Here is a 21,029-nt window from a genome sequence, read left to right on the forward strand (position 1 = left end):
ATTATTGTACTCATGCAATACCTAACCTAACCTAACCGCTTTACGATCGGCTCAGATAGATTGGTTAAAGGTCATGGTACACGTTGATTGGTTAAAGGTCATGATACACTTTGATTGGTTAAAGGTCATGATACACTTTGATTGGTTAAAGGTCATGATACACTTTGATTGGTTAAAGGTTTCTGATCGTCTAGTGGATCGCTTTAATGTTGTGTAAGTGTAGGAAGTGATATAGTGAGTTTTAACAAGTAAAGGATTTAAGCGAGTTAATTCTCATTAGTTATCAGGAAATAATAATAAATTAAGAATGGTACTTCTCTTTGATGTGTGTGTGTGTGTGTGTGTGTGTGTGTGAATACAGTAGTCTCCATACGTGCCTGAAAAGTAAAAGGATTCAGGAAATGCAGTTGTTTTTTATGTGACTTTTCTAGTGTTTGTGAGGCTCTGGTGTTAGCCTCCCAGTGGTGTGTGTTGCCAAGCGAAGGTAACGAGGCGGTGGTCGGGCAATGTTTGGCTGGTAACATAAGATTTGCTGCTGTGGTGCTATGGTACGGTGGTGCTGTGATAACATTAAATATGTGCTGCTGCTGTATTGTGTTGTTGTGGTAACATAACATTTGGTGCTGTGTTATGGTCACATAATATGTGCTAGTGTGGTAATATAAGGTGTGCTGCTGTGGTAACATAAGATGTGCCGCTGTGCTGCTGTGGTACCCCTATATTGTGTATCCCCACCACTCCCCTTTTTTTAGAGAGAGAAAGAAGGGGTGGCAGAAGATTAGAGGTGGGGGAAGGGAGTTATAGTTCGGAAATTTAAGAAATTTAGGAGGAGGAAGGAGAGGGCGGGCTGACCGCCTTGCTGTAGGTTAGCTAAGCTAATAGTGTGTTAGGGTTGTGTCATGGGTTATTGTTTGTCGGTACAGGCACTATACAGCCTACCCTATCCCATATATGGGTGTTCTGAGGGCCTTATTTCATATTCCGCCGACCCTACTGGCGGATGCTGGTCTAGGGAGGATGTCTATTGCCTGGCCGTATAGATCGGGGGTGGTAATGGACCTTTTGAGATTTGGTAACTCTTTGGGAACCATATATGGTTGTGTTGTTGTTGTCTGGTGGGAGTCTTTGAAGTTCTTGTTCTGATCGTTCTATCTTTTGCCAGACTCTGCTGGCCAGGGTGTGTAGCTGCTGGTTGATGGGTTTTATTTTCAGGTCTCTATGTATCTCGGCTGTGGTTCTGGTGAAGGGGTATCTTTCACCTGTGATGAATCTCAGGGCTTCATTTCGGACCAGCTGTAATTTTAATCATTGAATGGTGCTCATAGTATGAAGAGGCACTGCTGGGTAAGTTAATATCGGTATGATAAGTGATGTCATCAGGAGGAGTTTTATTTTCTCAGGAAGCGCGTTAAAGCGGTATAGTTTTTTCAGCTTTCTTCTTGCCTCTCTTCTTCCCTTCTATCCCCGGTCACGTGGGCTGGGCTGTATGGAGATCCCCCAGGGCAAGGGATGTGTGGAGGTCCCATAGGGACATGGGTGTTCGGAGGTCCCCCGGAGTCAGGGGTGTGTAGAAGTTCCCCAGTGTCAGGGGTGTGTGTAGAAGTCCCCCAGGGTCAGGGGTGTGTAGAAGTCCCTCAAGGTCAGGGGTGAGTGTAGAAGTCCCCAGGGTCAGGGGTGTGTAGAAGTCCCTCAGGGTCAGGAGTGTGTAGACGTCCCTCAAGGTCAGGGGTGTGTGTACAAGTCCCCCAGGGTCAGGGGTGTGTGTAGAAATCCCCCAGGGTCAGGGGTGCGTAGAAGTCCCTCAAGGTCAGCGGTGTGTAGAAGTCCCTCAAGGTCAGGGGTGTGTGTAGAAGTCCCCCAGGGTCAGGGGTGTGTAGAAGTCCCTCAGGGTCAGGAGTGTGTAGAAGTCCCCCAGGGCAAGGGATGTGTGGAGGTACCCCAGGGTCAGGGGTTTGTGAAAGTTCCCCAGGGTCAGGGGTGTGTGGAAGTCTCCGAGGGACAGGGCTAGGGAGGGCTGTCCATCCTCCCCGTAGTACACTCGGCTCCTCTTACCCTAAGGGTCACTAACCCCCAACAACACGCACTTTTGCGGTTCTACTGTGTGTGAGTCTCCATTCACTCACACACACACACACACACACACACAGAGGAGGGTGTCCGCCGTACTTCTCATGCCACCCTTCTTAAGTTTAGTAGGTGTTAACTTTCATTTTTTCAATCATATGTAGGTTAAGGCACCACATAATGATGCTATCACACTATGTATATTAGTCTACCTTTGCTCGAGGTGTAGACTGATGCTTGTGTTGAATTTCTAAGTAAACTTCGTTACTGTCACCTCGTTGTTGATACTGTCACCTCCGCGGCGTTAGTTTATCTACACCCAGACCTGTTTCGTGTGTTTATGTTTCTGAATCAACTTTCTGAATCCGATTCTTAATCCGGATTTCAATATAGATCTTGTGACTCGTTCAGACCACAAACAATGTTGTTATGCTTATTACCTGGTGTTCAGGTGACAGCCGCGAGGTATTTCACACACCTTGCAACTTGCTTATTGGTCATTGTTGCTTGTAGTCGTTCACCCTGAGAGTAAGAGAGATAGGTACTGTACATAGAGAGAAAGAGAGAGAGTCTTATATGATTTGTAGGCCTTTGATTTTCTCTCTGTTTACTAAATTATTTTCATTATTGTTATTATTTTCTCCTATCAAGTCTCTCTCTCTCTCTCTCTCTCTCTCTCTCTCAAGAGGGTTTTTTTATCGTAGTTATTATGTCGTCTCGTCTCCTCCGTCTGTCAAATGTGCAAAAAAAAATCAATATCAAGTTGGGCCGCAGGTCGCAGAAACCATCACTCTAAGCCAAGGGGGAGAGGGGAGTAGCAGGCGGTGATGGACCCTCCCCCTCCCTTAGTTACCAGGCGACTAGTACTATGACCCACTTCTGGCTCATCCCCCTCCCCCTTTCCCTCCCAGTTCTCTTTCTCCTAATCCATCCTTTTAACTCTTCTCCTTACCCTTGCACCTCCCCTTCCCCTTCTGACTCACACTACCTCGACCCCTCCCTCTCTTGCTCCATCCCTATCCTATCTCCCTTCTTCCCTCTCTCCACCATCCTCTCTTATCTCCTTCTATTCCACCCCCCCTCTCCCAGCTCTTCCTTCCTACCTCCCTCTCCCTATCTTTCCCCTTCCACCCCCTCCTACTCCTACCCCCTGTTCTAGGTTACAGCTGTCACGACATATGCTTTTTCTTTCTTCACCTCCCCCGACCAGCGGCCTTCATCATGACCGACTGACTGGGCTCTACAGTAGACTCGAGGACCTTCACGATTCTCATAACAGCACGAAGATTAGAACACCCCCCTCAGCTTAACCTAACCTAACCTAACCTAACGTACCATAATTTAACCTAACCTAACCTAACGTACCATAATCTAACCTAACCTAACGTACCATAATCTAACCTAACGTACCATAATCTAATCTAACCTAACCTAACCTAACCTAACCTAACCTAACCTAACCTAACCTAACCTAACGTGCTCATATAATCTAAGCCACAGAGTAAAAATTCCCAAACACTTATGATAATTTTTCACCCTTATGGAAGATGATGGATTCTCAGATGACAACAGTTCTCAATTTCCCTTACGACTGTATTAATTATATCACCTCTAATTAGTTTACTGTAGTTAAATAAATAAATATGATGGCGGAAGAATAGATAGATAGATAGATGAATGGATAGATAGATAGATAGATAGATAGATAGATAGATAGCTAGATAGATAGATATTCAGTGTGTGTGTATGTATGTATGTATGTATGTATGTATGTATGTATGTATGTATGTATGTATGTATGTGTGTTGGCGTTGTGTGGGTGTCTGTGTAGTTGTGTAGGTTTACGTGCAAATGCTGTTGTATTCCAGATCAACAGGTGTGTATGGAGATATCAACAGTTGTGTACAGATATTAACAGGTGTGTACGGACATATCAACAGGTGTGGTGCCTTGGCAGGTGTGTGGTGGTGGGGGGGGAGAGGGTAGCGTCACCATCTGGGAGTAGTATCAGGTTACCCTCCTTGGCCTTGTACCTCACTTGTCGACGCAGGTGTCCACTTGGTTGATCTCTATACCGTCTGCCCCTCGTCTACACCCGCCTGGCCTTGGCTACAGCTGTATAAACCCGCCTGACCTTATCTACAGCTGTATAAACCCGCCTGGCCTTATCTACAGCTGTATAAACCCGCCTGGCCTTATCTACAGTTATCTACCACCCGTCTGGCCTTGTCTACTACAGCTGTATAAACCCGTCTGGCCTTGTCTACAGCTGTATAAACCCGTCTGGCCTTATCTACAGCTGTATAAACCCGCCTGGCCTTATCTACAGTTATCTACCACCCGTCTGGCCTTGTCTACAGCTGTATAAACCCGTCTGGCCTTGTCTACAGCTGTATAAACCCGTCTGGCCTTATCTACCACCCGTCTGGCCTTGTCTACTACAGCTGCATAAACCCGTCTGACCTTGTTTACAGCTGTATAAACCCGTCTGGCCTTGTCTACAGCTGCATAAACCCGTTTGACCTTGTTTACAGCTGTATAAACCCGTCTGGCCTTGTCTGCAGCCGTCTGGCCTTGTCTTACAGCTGTCTACACCCGTCTGCTATATCGTCTACCGTTACCTACACCCGTATATAGTCTCTCCTTGTTTTGTCTACAGTCGTCTTGTCTCTCCTGTCTTTGTTTGCCTACTCTCTTTTAGCCATGTCTACCATCGTCTACATTTGTCTACTTTCCGTTTCCTTCATCAGTATCGTCACACACACACACACACACACACACACACACACACACACACACACACACACACACACACAACACACACACTCCACACACACACTCCATACACTCAACACACACACTCCATACACTCAACACACACACTCCACACACACACTCCATACACTCAACACACACACTCCATACACGCAACACATACTTAACATACAATCAAGTGCAACAGTACCCAGGCGACAGTGTTACCACATCACACCCCAGCTGGCGAGAAAGTGTTGCCAACTACCACACACACACACACACACACACACACACACACACACACAGTAGACGATGCTCAGGGTCATCAAGGGGTCATGCACTGAGTTGGTACTACTGTGTGACGCACCATTCACGTAACTCTACTTGATTACAGTCGAGGTGATGAGTACAGTAAGTTACAGTAAATACAGATTATAAATGTACTTATGTGACCCAGAGTACAGTATATTACAGTAAATACGGTTTATAGTAGTACTTATGTGACCCAGAGTACAGTATATTACAGTAAATACGGTTTATAGTAGTACTTATGTGACCCAGAGTACAGTATATTACAGTAAATACGGTTTATAGTAGTACTTATGTGACCCAGAGTACAGTATAAATTGGTTTATAGTAGCAGTAGACCCAGAGTACAGTATATAGTAGGTTTATAGTAGTACTTATGTGACCCAGAGTACAGTATATTACAGTAAATACGGTTTATAGTAGTACTTATGTGACCCAGAGTACAGTATATTACAGTAAATACGGTTTATAGTAGTACTTATGTGACCCAGAGTACAGTATATTACAGTAAATACGGTTTATAGTAGTACTTATGTGACCCAGAGTACAGTATATTACAGTAAATACGGTTTATAGTAGTACTTATGTGACCCAGAGTACAGTATATTACAGTAAATACGGTTTATAGAAGTGCTCATGTAACCCAGAGTACAGTTCAGTATATTACAGTAAATACTTATATGACCCAGAGTATAGAACGTTACAGTAATACAGTTTTATCACACAAATTGTACTACAGATTTGATAATATGTACAGTACAGTCAGATACAGGTCTGTAAATACTAACTACAGTCTTAGTACAATATTGGCGCCATTTTGTCGTAGTTAACTGTTTTCTCTCGAGTCACCAGCTTATGTATATAATTCGTCCGACTTCAGTATAATTCGTCCAACTTCTCTCTATAATTCGTCCAACTTCTTTGTAATTCGTCCAACTTCTCTATAATTCGTCCAACTTTTGTATAATTTGTCTAACTTCTCTCTATAATTCGTAAATATTTCGTTCATTCATTCATATAATTCGTCCGGGTGTATATAAAGTATGTATGGCCATGTAGTACCTCTTATATTATCACTTATTTAAGGGTCTAGCCTAAGAATATCGACCGACAAAGAACAGTTCCTAAAATATCGCTGACTGGAGCCATACCTAAGACTATCGCCTGGTGTTCTTTTTAAAATCATCATTCCTAAAATGTCTTTAAATTTATCGTCGTCCCATTAATACCCTTAAATTTTTTATCCTTAAAATACCCTTAAAAATCATCGTCCCCCCAAAAAATTGTCTTACATCGTCTTAAATTTCGTCTTTTTTTTTATTTTTTTGTTTTACTTTTTTTTCTTTCTTTTTTTTGTCTTGGAGGGGAGACTAAAATCCACCCCCTTCGCCTCATATGAATCACTTTTAAACTATCGATGGGTATGAGTCATCCCTACAAATAGCGCCTGAGTAGCTCACACAAGGCCACTGTCTTAACAATACGCGCTTCTGACCATTCCCTTGACGGCCGCTGTTTATAGTGCAAACTCCTGTACACAACAATGCCGTGTTCCACGTCTCGGAGTCTGGCGGTATTTATAGGGCTGGCCCTTGTCGATAGCCGGAAGTCGTGTTTCTTTTAGCATAAAGATTTTTCTGAGAGGGGAGGGGTGGGAGAGGGAGAGAGAGGAAGGGAGGGTAAGAGGAAGGGGAAGAGTAGAGAGAAAAAATGATAGGGGTAGGGGAAGAGGCACAGGAAGAGGAAGAGAGAGGAGGGAGAAAAGAGAGAGGAAGAGGAAAGGGGAGGGAGGGGAAGGAGGGAGAGAGAAAAGAGAGTGTGAAGAAAGGAGGGAGAATAGGTAGGTTGGTTGGAAGGAGGGAAGGTAGTGAAGAAAGAAAGGGAGAGAATGTTTGTGTGTGTGTGTGTGTGTGTGTGTGTGTGTGTGTGTGTGTGTGTCATTAACACTTCCTTTAAAGGTAAATGATAAGTAAATAGTAATAACAATAAACACACAAACCCATTTTATATCTCATTCTTCCCTACTTTCTCTCTCTCTCTCTCTCTTTCCAGTCTCTCTCCTTCCCTTCCTTTCTCCTCCCTTCCTCTCTCCATCCTTCATTCTGTCCCTACCTCTCCCATTCCCTTCCTCCCTCTTCCTCCTCTGTTCTCCCTCCCTATCTTTTCCTCCTCCTTTTCTTCTCCTCTTTCCCTTTCCTCTCTCCCTATCTCATCCTCTGTTTTTTCCACCCATCTTCCCCCTCCCTCCCCTCGTCACTAAGCAACGTCTCGGTACCCATCACAACACACACACACACACACACACACACACACACACACACACACACACACACCAGGCGACTCGACATAACCATCTGGCCTTATGGGCGTTTTCCCCTCATTCTACCCTCTATACGTGACCTTAGTTTCTACCCTCTCTGCCTTCTCAACCCCCCTTAATCCTCTCTCCTAATCTTTTCCTCAACCTCACCTCTCCCCCAACCTCACCTCCCTCCCCTCAACCTCTCAACCTCACCCCCACCTCCTCCTCAGCCTCACCCCCTCACCTCTCCTCCCCTCAACCTCACCCCTCACCTCCCCTCCCCTCAACCCTCACCCCTCTCATCCTCCCAGCTCTCCTTCAACCTCTTTCATCCTCACCATTCAAACCCCTCTTCCACCCATCCCTCCTTTCTCCCCTTCTCTCCTCCCATCCCTCCCTTTCTCACCAACCTTCCCTCACCATCTGCCCATCCTCCCTTTTCTCTCACCCCTCAATTCCTTTCCCTCACCACCTGCCCCATCCCCCTCCCCCTTTTCTCTCACCCCTCACCACCTGCACTCTTGGTCGAGGTCAGAGGGTATTTTCTTATTTTTGTTCAGCCTCTGTCTGTCTGTCTGATGGAGTCTGTGTCTGTCTGTCTGTCTGTCTGTCTGTCTTCTGAGATATGTGTCTGTTTGTCTATCCATCTCTGTGTTTGTCTTTCTGCTTGTGTTTCTGTTTCTTTGTTTGTCTGCTTATCTATCTGTCTGTCTGTCTGTCTGTCTTTTTTTTAAGCAATGACAATTACATACTTTTTGTGGTAGAGAGAGAGAGAGAGAGAGAGAGAGAGAGAGAGAGAGAGAGAGAGAGAGAGAGAGAGGACAACAACAAAAAAGTAAAGATCTAACAGATACATCACCAGTAATGTCAACACAGATGTATCCGGCTGCATCTTGCCACTCTTACACGAACACTTATGTATCCGTCTCTCTCTCCAACTCCTTCAGATCCCTCTCTCTCTTTGTCTCCCTCTCCATCTTTCTCTCTTTGTCTCCCTCTCCATCTTTCTCTCTTTGACTCCCTCTCTATATTTCTCTCTTTGTCTCCCTCTCTATCTTTCTCTCTTTGTCTCTCTCAGTGGAATGTTCTCATCATCTGGATCGTTTTAGTCACAGGAAACCATGACTTGTGTATTGCATTGTTGTACTGTACCCACCGATCCCTTTACCGCTACTACCACAACAACTACTATTACTACTACTACTAATAATAAAAATAATAATAATAATACTGCTGCTACTACTACTACTGCTGTTGCTGCTACTACTACTACTACTACTACATTTTTTTACTACTACTAATACAACTACTTCTACTTTTTTTTTTTACGTGGCCTCCAGCCTCCCCCAATAGCCACACCTTCGCCACCATTTAATTACCTTAATATTAAATATCCTAATACATATGTAGCTATCCTATCTGTGTTGAATTAGTTGAGCCGCAGTTCTATGCGGCATTCAGTGACAGTAGCCTCATAGTCAATATCTGCAGCAGTTGTCTGAGTTGGGGCAGAAGCTCTCGTTCCCCTGAGGCAGAGCAAAGCCGACCGAAGGAGAGAAAGACAGTCGACATCTCATCCAGGCTGTAACATAACTACTACTACTACTACTACTACAGCCTCCCCCAATAGCCACACCTTCGCCACCATTTATTTACCTTAATATTAAATATCCTAATACATAAGAAACTACTACTACTACTACTACTACTACTACTACTACTACTACTACTACTACTAATAATAATAATAATAATAAAAATAATAATAATAATATTATTATTATTAGTAGTAGTAGTAGTAGTAGATAGGATAGCTACTTATGTATTAGGATATTTAATATTAAGGTAATTAAATGGTGGCGAAGGTGTGGGTATTGGGGGAGGCTGGAGGCCAATTTAAAAAAAAAAAAGTAGTAGTATTAATAATAAGGTGAATGAGTGGGTTAGGGAAATCCAAGCTCTGTCTGAGATTGCTAACACAGAGCCACATGCGGCGATTGCTGCATTCACCCATGGAGTCAAGCATCCCTGGAACTACCTGATGTGCACTATCCCTGATATCGGACCCCTCCTCCACCCTCTGGAAGAAGCTATCAGCGTCAATTTCATTCCCAAATTAGTGATACACCCTCACTTAACCCCAGCAGAAAGATCACTCCTTGTACTACCATCGAGACTGGGAGGAATGGGATTGACCAATCCAGAGGAGATCGCTGCCACCGAACATCAAAACTCAGTTAAGCTCACGGCAGCCCTCACGGACCACATAATAGCTCAGAACGCAACAGGGGAAGTGGATACTAGTGAAGTAAAAAAGATTCGAAGATCCATTACGACAGAACGACAGCACGGCCAAAGTGATAAGTTACAGCAACTGTTGCTGTAAGTACCAGAGAATTTGAAAAAAAAAAGTAGCTATAGCGCAGGAGGTGGGCGCCTCGAACTGGTAAACTACATTACCGATAAGGGCAAATGGTTTCAGTCTCAATAAACAAGAATTTACAGATGCCAATGCTCTAAGGTACGGTAGGCCAGTAGAAGGTTTGCCCTCCCAATGCGTGTGTGGCTCTTCCTATGACGTCGATAACGCCATGGTGTGCAAGAAAGGGGGCTTCATATGCATGAGGCATGACGAGGTAAGGGATCTCACAGCAAATATGTTGAAGGAAATTTGCCATGATGTCAGGGTAGAACCGACTCTCCTTCCATTGGACGGTGAGTGTTTCCAACATAGGACTTCAAACACTTCCAACGAAGCCCGTGTTGACGTCAGTGCTCGAGGATTCTGGACGCGGGACAGCGAGCCTTCTTCGACATCAGGATTTTTGATCCCCTGGCCGCATGTCACCATAACTTAGCTCTCGATGCTGCACACAGGAGGAACGAGAACGACAAGATAAGGGCGTACGGGGAGAGAATTCAGAACGTTAATCAAGGCAGCATCACTCCTCTAGTGTTCACAACCTCTGGTGGGATGGGACCAAGTGCAAGATGTGTCTACGCCAGACTCGCGGAGGTGCTATCCGAACAGAAGCAGCAGCCCAGAAGTTATGTTATAGCCTGGATGAGATTATCGACTGTCCTTCTCTCTCCTTAGGTTAGCTTTGCTCTGCCTCAGGGGAACAAGAGCATCGGCCCCAAAGCCGACAACAGTTGCAGATATTGACTATGAGGCAACAGTCACTGAATGCTGCATAGATCTGCGGCTCAACTAACTCAACACAGCTAGGATAGCTACTTATGTATTAGGATATTTAATTTTAAGGTAATAAAATGGCGGCGAAGGTGTGGCTATTGGGGGAGGCTGGAGGCCACGTATAAAAAAAGGATTAATAATAATGCAACTACTACTACTACGACTACTAACACCACTATTATCACTACTACCACCATATCCACCACAACTACCACCCTGCAACACATTTACCACTACTACGACTACTGCCACCAGCACCTCTACCACCGCCCCCTCCAGTACCACCACCACCACCTCCACTTCCACCACCACCACCAGTACCACCACTACTAACACCACCATTGCCACTACTACCACCACTAGCCACCATCTGCTCAATTCACCAGTCAAATCTCCCTACCAGTCCCATATATTCTTTCAATTCTTCAAACCACAACTTCCCCCCTCCCCACTACCCCCTGTCCCACCCCTCCATGCTTCCTGTAACCCCTGTCTACCTTCCTCTCTCTGTCTCTCCCCCCTCCCCTGTTCCCTCCACACCTTCCTTGGTCAGGTTAATTGGCTTGGGTGAGGTGTGAGAGGGGCGAGGTCCTGTGTGATGAGGCGTGATAGTGGTGGTGGCTGGATCTGGTATCACCTGTTGGAGCTACGGCACGAGGAGGAGGGGTAGGGGGAAGGAGCAAGAGAAGGAGGAAGAGGAGGAGGAGAAAAGAAAGATAAGCTGGAGAAGAAGGAGGGGGATAAATAAGGGTTCGAAGAAACGACGAGGAAGAGGAGGGAACGAAGGATTAGAAGGGAAGGAAAGAAGGGAAAGGGAGAGGATGGGTAGAAGTAAGGGAAGGAGAAGGAAGTTGAGAGTAATGTAGAGACTGGATAGGAGAAAGGGAGAAGGAGAGGATAAAGGAACAAGAGAGGAGTAAAAAAAAACAGATGAACGGTGACACATAAAACATTAATACATAAGGAAGAACAATTACAGCGTAGTGAAATAAGAAACAAGAAAATAAATAAATAATAAAGTTGAGCAGCATCAAAGCAAACAAGGAAAACTTCTCTACTATTACGCCACTTAGTAAGACTTTTCCTGTTCCTTAACCGTTTCAGATATTTTTAATGCACTTTTATATTTTTTCAGGGCAGTCTTTATATATTTTTTAATATATTAAATTTGATATATGAATATAAAGAAGACCCAAGTGTCAGAGATTTCATAATAAGATGTTTGTTATAGCAGCTGGTGGCAAGGAAGGAGTACTTCATTGCGCTTCATACATTAACTTCCTTATATCAAATACCAAACCAAATTAAATTATTTTGGAGGTTCTAATAAATCACCATCATCAGCCTACTTCTCTTCTCTTTATATTTTATCGTCTTTTGCGTAAGTTATTTCTGGTTGTGGGTCAGTGTGTGGAGTGTCACCGTCTTGTTTGTAAACACTGACAAACAATTCGCCACTTAACGTATTACAATGGAGAGAATTTGTACGTTACATCACCTCTCTCAGCTTCTATGTTTATCTGTTCATTGTGACAACTTGGTGTAAACTCAAGTTTTAAATGTCTTCCAAGACGTGTAACTGTGAATGTCTGTAATTCTTTGTGTAACCCAAGAACTTACCAAGTCGACCTTGCAACCCGGAATTATTACATTCCGTCACGGCCGAAGGCGTTAAATGGATACCACACACTATCTCTGCTTGCTTATGCCTCTGTTGTCACATCAGGGAAAGTCACCAGCGAGGAGACACACAAACACAGTTCACATCACCATCAATAATGAGGAAAAATGTTTGAAAGTTAAAATAAACAAAAACTAGTGGTGGAGGGGTTCGGGCGGCCGCGTCAGAGGAGTCAAGTGTCCGCCGCGAAGCCCACCAACTGTTACTAAGTAGTACGCCTTTGTGTACCAGTATGGAGGACATCCCAAGATAATGGCAGACTGTTGACCGCGGCAGAGTACAGTGACAGCCACTCGTGAGGACATCCTGAGATAGTGGCAGGCAGTTAAACCGTGGCAGGGTTAGAGTGGCAATTATGGGAGTGACAGCCACACCAGTCCATCGCCACACAGGACCGACCAGTTCATCGCGCGGCCAACATTCTCCAACTCAAACCGCGCATACCTTAGTCTTCTATAAGCCACACGGAGCCAATATTACACGCTTACGTCACACACATACGGTATACCTTAATTTTATATGTCATTGTCTTGGGTTTTTGTTTAATAGTGACATTGAAACATCGTATATAATGATCTCTCGTCCAGCTGTCATAGTGGATTTCGTCATATTTATTTATATCATGCACAAAGAGAACACACACACACACACACACACACACACACACACACACACACATTAAAATTATTTACGGTTAACGAACACAACGAATACAATTATTTTAGACTCACCTCTTCTTCTTCTTCTTCTCCTCCTCCTGCTATTCCTTCTCCTCTTCCTTTTTATGAAGAATAAGAGGAAAGTGAACCACTCCTGACAAATCACCCTTCCTTTTTTCCTGTTTAAGATATTGGCTTGCACCTTCTTACACTCTCACAGTACTGTCCCTCACTCACAGTACTCTCCCTCACTCACAGTACTCTCCCTCACCCACAGTACTCTCCCTCCTCACAGTACTCTCTCACTCTCCCTCTCACAGTACTCTCCCTCACTCTCAATACTCTCCCTGCTCACAGTACTCTCCTCCTCACAGTACTCCCTCCTCTTCTCCCTCTCCCTCTCCAGTACTCTCCCTCACTCTCAATACTCTCCCTCACTCCTATTGCTCTCACTCACTCCCATTGCTCTCACTCACTCACAAATATCTCCTTCACTCACAAAATTCTCACATTCCCTAAACATCTTCTCAAAAATCACCATTTCCCCCACACATCAGCGATTTTTCCCTAAACACCTGTATTTTATCCCCCCAAAGTCACCGTTTTTCCCCCACACATCAACGAATTTTTCCCTAAATATCTTTATTTTATCCCCCCAAGGTCATCGTTTTCCCCCACACATCAGCAAATTTCCCTTAAACACCTGTATTTTATCCTCCAAAGTCAGCGTTTGTTCCCCACATAACAAAACAGATTAGCCCAGAATAAAACCCTTTGTTTCTCATGCCAATTACCATATGAACCTAAAACACTCGACTTTCATCACAAAACAGTAACTCTTTTCATCTATACAGCGCCATGTTAAAAAAAAAAAGTATAGAAAAATAGATTAAAATTGTACCGCTCACAACTCTTTTTTTCTTCTTTGTATATAATTATAAATGATCAATGGCTTTTTTTTTCAATAGCACACGAGAGTATTTAGTGAGTCCATTAGTAAATATGACAAATTTTGTGACGAGAGGTACCGGCATGGCCAGCATAAGGACAGAACCAGACAATGTGATGTAGTCGTGGCCAGAATTAGGCTAGGATACAGACACATCTGGCAAGTTAGTAACGCTGTACCCATACCGGAACACTCAGCATGTAAACTTTGTGATAAACCTTTAAAACATACACTTGAACACTATATTATTAAATGAGACCTTGTCAAAAACTTCAGGCCACCTGACTTATTGTATCATGAACTTTGTAATTACTATATTGAATCGGGGGTGCTTGGGGACATTCTTGCTGTTTATCCCAAGTTTGCTCGCCCACACTGATTAGTCTTCAATTAGAATATGACGTCCAATGTATATGAACCACTGTCCTGCATGGCAGCGAACAGTGACATCACCCACATGACTCTGACCTATATATACTGCTAATGATTATAATGCATTTCTTTGTGTACAAACCTCTGTCCTGCATGGCAGTGAACAGTGACATTATCCACATGAATCTGACCTACTGTATATATACTGTCAATGAATATGATGTATTTCTTTGTGTACGAACCTCTGTCCTGCATGGCAGTGAACAGTGACATCACCCACATGAATCTCATCTATGTGTAGGTATGTGTGTGTATGTGTAGGTATGTGTATGTGTGTGTGTGTGTGTGTATGTATGTATATATATATATATATATATATATATATATATATATATATATATATATATATATATATATATATATATATATATATACTGTTAATGAATATGATGTATTTCTTTGTGTATGAACCTCTGTCCTGCGTGGCAGTGAGAAGTGATACCACCCTCAGTGTCAGGACCTGACTGAATTACTCAGAATAGGCAAACTGTACTCCAAGCTTTGTCAATAAATTTGTTAAACTAAAAAACATTATGATATTAGTGATGTGTGTGTGTGTGTGTGTGTGTGGTCATGTTAACTAACTCTCACCTGTTTCTCCTTCAGGTAATCAACCAATTTACTATTGTCACTTCCTCACCTGCTGACGATGTAATATAAACATTGGATCATCAGAAGATTCGCTCCCCCTCTCCCCCAGCTTATGTCCTAATTTAACTTAACCTTTCTAACACTGACTTAACCTAACCTAACCTAACCTAACTATTGTCTTAATGTTTTCCCTCGTTCGTTAGTATATAATCCTTTCAGAGCTAAAATATTGTGTTTTCTTCTTCAGGTGCGGAGATAGAGTGCCACGAGGAGGGAGAAGCCGTCGAACTGCCTCACGAGGTTGGGAAGGACAACTCTTGTATCTCCTGTTCCTGTCAAGTAAGTCTTACAGCCTTTTTATTGTAGAGAAAATGGGATGAAAGAAGTGATGGAACTGTAGAAATTGAAAGAGTAGAGAAAGAGGTAGTAGGTCCTGTGACTGTTGATCAGGTAGGGAGAGTTGACGAGGAAGACAAGGAGGAGGCAGAGGAAGATAGTTGGTGAAGGAAGGAAGACATGGAGGAGGAAGGAGAGAGGAAGGGCCTTGATAAGAGCGGGAGGGAGGAAGAGAAGTGAGAAAAAAAAGGTGGAGGGCGGGGGAGAGGATACAGAAAAAAATAGGAGGGAAAAAGAAAACTAAGGCACAAGGGAAGAAATTCTCAATTATTAATATGATGTTATAGAAAATACAGAATTCCAGTTGGACATTAACATTAAATTCTGACCCTTGACGTTACAATTACACTAAATTCTGAGCCTTGACGTGACAATTACACTAAATTCTGAGCCCTTGACGTGACAATTACAATAAATTCTGAGCCTTGACGTGACAATTACACTAAATTCTGAGACTTTGACGTGACAATTACACTAAATTCTAACCCTTGACGTGACACATACACAAAATTCTGAACTCTAACATAACAACTTCACAAAACTATGAACCTTGACCCCAAAAAAATCAATACAATTATGAACCTTGGCATCAACATATACAAAAAATTCTAAGCCATAACATGATAATTAAATTACTAAATAAAATAGTATATTAACTCTCAGCTCAGGAATAAGAATACACACACAACTCTGAGGGCATATTATACCATGGAGTGTTGCCAGAGTGGGTGAGAAGCTTCATAAACAAGACAGACCCCCCTAAGGCTGGCATATTTACTCTTGGGCGTAGCGGCAGCAGCGTCCACCCCTACCTGATACCTCGCAATTTATTAACCCTTGTCTTGTTGCTCCTTGCATCTTTATTATTATTATTGTTTATCGCTCGTACGTTTGCTTCTCTTTGTTATTTCTTCTAGTTTATAGTTGGTGTGTGTGTGTGTGTGAGTTTGTTTATGTATGTATGTGTGTATGTATGTATGTTTATTTGTGTGTGTGTGTGTGTGCGTGTGGTTTAGGGTGGTATTTCCCTATTGTCCAGGACTGCCAAGGACTACCTAGAGAACTATCACAAAATTGTAAGAGAAGCAAAGACTATCCCTAGTGATAGAGCTTTAGGGACTAACCAAAAGAACGTCAACAATATTCAAGCGCCTCGATCCGACTTTATTATAAGAACGTCAACAATATTCAAGCGCCTCGATCCGATTCACCACAAAAACATTAATACATTTTCAGCTCTTCAATCGCATTTGGCCATCAGATTCCCTTGTCTTTCAACACACACACAGAGCGTACACCAGTCTCTCTCTTTCTCCACCTCAAGGGCCATCCACGACACAATATACCTGTTAGTACTGCTTTGTTAGTGGTATTGCTGTTATCTGAAAACAAGAAGGTGATTTATTCCCAGGAGAAGATGATAACTGTCTCTCTCATGACGGCGAGGTTCGTGTAGCTAGCTGACAACAAGTATAGTCTGTGAGGCCACTGACGAACACGGACTTAAATGGGCACAATTATGTTTTACTATTTTTTTTTAATGAGCGGGTTTTTACTCTCTCTCTCTTTCTCTTTCTCTCTCTCATACACACACACACAACCTTCCCAGCAGCCCTTCCTCCCTCTCTTCAACCTTACACTCTCACTCACTCACTCCCGTTCTCTCACCATCTAACCCATCAACCCTCCTTTTCTCTTTCCCACTCCATCATCACCCCACCCATTATCCCTCTCTCCTTCTACATCACCTTCACGCCCATCGTTTCTGACCCTCCTTCCCTCCCTCCTTCCTTCCTTCCCTCCTCCCACCCCCCCCCTCTCTCTACATCACCACCGCCCATCATTCCTCCCCTTCCCTCCTCCCCCCCGTCACAGTACAGATGCAGGTGATCGATGCGCCGTGTTAGTCATAAGGTGTGGTCACTGCAGCAGAATGAGTCAGTGAATTGATAGGTGACTCACGTGACTCGCCAGTCCCAAGTCCTGGAAAAACAAGTACGTAGTGTGGACACGGCGGGGGAGCTTGAAGAGGAGCTTCGAGGGGGGTTGAAGGAGGTTAGAGGAGGGGGATGAAAGGAGGGAGTTAGAGGGGGGCTGAAGGGAGGGGTAGTTAGGGGAGGAGGAGCTGGAGGGAGGAGTTAGAGAGGAGAGGGCAGGGGAGGAGCTGGAGGGAGGAGCTAGAGAAAGGATTTGGTGGAGAGAGAGAGAGGAGCGTGGGGAGAGGGAAGAAAGGAAGAGAGGCTCAGAAGACTGAGGAAAGAAAGGATGGTGAACAGAAGGAAGAAGAGAGGGAAAAGGAAAGGGGTTTTAGGTGAAAGAGAGGGGAAGAAAAGGGGGATAAAGAGAGTTTAAGGACCTTTTAAGCCGGATTTTAAGTGAGAGGGAGAGGGAGGAAGGGTGGGAGGATGGGGAAGGTAACACTCATTTTCCATGACCCAGACACACCCTGGGGAATGGTGGAGGTGAAGAGATGGATGAACATAAGAACATAAGAATGGAGGGAACTGCAGCGGGCCCATTGACCCATCCATACTGGGCAGTCCCGTTTACACCCAACTCCTATCGCTCATTTATCCACCCAACCTATGTTTGAAGCTATCCAGCGTGTTCGAGTTAATGATGATATTTAGTAACTTGTTCCACTTGTCCACTACTCTATTTCCAAAACAATGTTTACCTATTTCGCGCCTAAATCTAAATTTATCTAATTTAAAACCATTGTTACGAGTTCGCTCCTGGTTGGATAGTTTGAGTGCCTTTGTAATGTCCCCTTTGTTTAGCTCTGACTTCCATTTATACACCTCGATCATATCGCCCCTCACTTTACGTCTCTCGAGGGAGTGCAGATTAAGATGCTTTAACCTGTCTCTGTACTCAAGATTCCTAATGCCCGGGATTAGTCTTGTCATTCTCCTCTAAATTCTTTCCAGGGATTCTATATCCATTCTGTAATACGGTGACCAGAATTGAACTGCGTAATCCAAGTGAGGTCTCACAAGCGCAAGATATAGTTTTAGGATGACCTTGCTAGTCTTGTAACTAACACTCCTTTGTATGAACCCAAGTACTTTATTAGCCTTGTTTCGAGCAAATACACATTTGTTTACTTGGCTTAAGATTCCTACTTATCATTACTCCTATATCTTTCTCGCAGTCGGATTTCTCAATAACATCGTTGTTCATCTGGTATCTGGTTTCCCTGTTTACATCTATACTGAGTACTTTACATTTGTCCACATTGAATTTCATCTGCCATTTTTTCAGACCATTCGAATTTTTTTTTTAGATCTTCCTGTAGTTTTGCGGAGTCCTCGTCAGATTTAATTACACGCTTTATTTTAGTGTCATCAGCAAATTTACTTATGTTGTTGTCTTCGCCGATATCTATGTCATTCATGTATATAATAAATAATAATTGTCCAAGTACTGAGCCTGGGGAACTCCACTAGTGACGGTGCTCCAATGGGATAGTGCCGTTAATGGAGGGAGAAAAGGCATGGCGGGAGGGAGGGAAGGTTGAAGGGAATTGACACTTGCCCTCCACACACACACACCTTGGGGAGTGGCTGCTCATGAAAGATATATCGACTTTGTTTACGTTCTCTGAGTTTCAGGCTGACGACACTCACCCATCTGGTACACCCCAAGTTACCCCCAACTACCGGGTGTAGATATGTAACTCCTCACACACCCTTCCCCTCCCTCTCGCTGGGTGTTAGTGGGTGTAGTGATACTCCCTGATGAGTGTTGTGGCCTAGTGATCATGTGACACGAGCCCAGCTGGGTGTATTATTCTTATATATATATATATATATATATATATATATATATATATATATATATATATATATATATATATATATATATATATATATTGTTTTTTCTGCTATGTTTGTTCGTCTAAGAGAATTCAATTTAGTAGTGTCGTAAGCCTTGGTCCATGACAGGCTGTTGACTTGATGATGATGATGATGCTAATAATAATAATAATAATAATAATAATAATAATAATAATAATAATGATAATAATAATAATAACACGTATTATTATTATTATATCTATTCTCTCTCTCTCTCTCTCTCTCCAGTCGTCACGTTGTCTCGCTAGTCCAGCCAAACTGTTCTTATTGACCTTATCAAAATTCTGTCAGCTTTTCATTAACAGTAAGTTGGGTTGATCTCCTCGATGACCCGGATCACGACTGAATCCTATCTATCTGTCTGTCTACGTCCCTACCTACAGCACCTACCAACTAAACTACCTACCTATCAACCAACTAAACTACCTACCTACCTATCAACCAACCAACCAACTAAACTACCTACCTACCTACCTACCTTACCTGCGGGGTAACCAGGTAAAAAAAATGGTGTCAGATTTTTTTTCTTCTCGTGCGGAAGTGAAAATCATGTGGCGGCCATTTTTACCCTGTCTAAGTGAGGTAAACATTTATATATATGGCGGCTTTGTTAGCAAGGCTGTGACGTGCTAAGGCTTTTCTTGGAAGTGAGGCGCATTACCTTATTATATACGGGTGGTTTGGTTAGGTTAGGTTAGGTTAGGTCACCTAACCTGACTCACTGTTAACGAGTCAGGTATTCACACCATTAACTGACTATTTTTTTTATACACTTTCACGTTATTATGTTATTTAATCCACACCAAAAAATCCCTCTAAGCAAATTGGTCACAGACTGGTTAACTTAATCGAAAAAAATATTAACTTAACTAATTAATGTTTCCAAAAAAATCAGGTAAATTTAACTTAATCAGAACGAAATGAAATTAAGTTCAAGAGTTAAATTTGAAAGTTAATTGCCCCATAACCTGGAAATATTCCCCCCCCCCTCTCTCTCTCTCTCTCTCTCTTTTGTCATTATTGAGTGTGGTCTCTTAAATTAGTTATACAGTATGTAGTCATGATGTGTGTGCAGTTAAAGGGAAAGAAAACTAACATAGAAATCATTTATCTATAACATGGAAAAAATTAACATACTCATAATTAATCTGCAGTTAAATGGAATGAAATTAACAAACGTAACCTCTTATCCTCTGTTAAAAGGAATCAAATTAACATACAAATTCGTTCTATCTAGTTACAGGGAAGGAAATTACTTAATCAATCTTTTCTCACACGTTAACGAGAAGGAAATTAACTTAGGAATCTCAGAGACTACAGGTCCAGGTGAGCACTAATTAACGCAGGTGAGTCATGGGAAGTACACAGGTAGTGGGGGATATAAGTGACTCACCTGCTGCTGTGCCTTTGTTATTGTTCCGAGGTGAGACGGGGAAGGGAGGGGAGAGGAGGAGGAGAGGGTATTGTGACGTTTCTTGGACACCGTGAGGGAAATGAGAGGGGAGAGGGGGTAAAAGGGTATAAGATTGAGAGGGGCGAATGGGAGGGTCTATCGTGGGGTAAGGAGGAGAGAGGGGAAGGGGAGGGAAAGAGGGGGGGTGGATATATGACGGGGAGGAGTTTGTCGTGACGATACTAGAAGAGGGGAAGAGGGAAGGGGAGGAGGAGGAGTGGAAGGAAGGGGAAGAGGAGGGGAGTGGAAGGGAGGGGAGGAGGAGAGTAAGGTGGCGGGAGACGGGAGGTAGAAAGGGGGAGGGGGGAGACAGGTGTTCTCCATAAGGTATGATTCACAATGATCGATTAAACTTGTCTGGTGCAGAGTCCTGTGTTGCA

The 21,029-nt window shown here is 43.3% G+C and overlaps 1 protein-coding gene across 2 annotated transcripts in view; it reads left to right on the plus strand.

Moving 5' to 3' along the window:
• The window catches only part of LOC121880386 (BMP-binding endothelial regulator protein-like), a 133,534-nt gene that overhangs the window by 69,477 nt on the left and 43,028 nt on the right, over positions 1-21,029 (plus strand). For both annotated transcript variants that reach the window (XM_042387545.1, XM_042387544.1), the window contains exon 3: positions 15,188-15,279. In XM_042387545.1, coding sequence (XP_042243479.1) covers positions 15,188-15,279 — 92 coding nt within the window. The remainder of the gene's footprint in view (positions 1-15,187; positions 15,280-21,029) is intronic.

Source organism: Homarus americanus, unplaced genomic scaffold (genome assembly GCF_018991925.1).
Source record: "Homarus americanus isolate GMGI-L3 unplaced genomic scaffold, GMGI_Hamer_2.0 scaffold2759, whole genome shotgun sequence".
NCBI lineage: Eukaryota > Metazoa > Arthropoda > Malacostraca > Decapoda > Nephropidae > Homarus > Homarus americanus.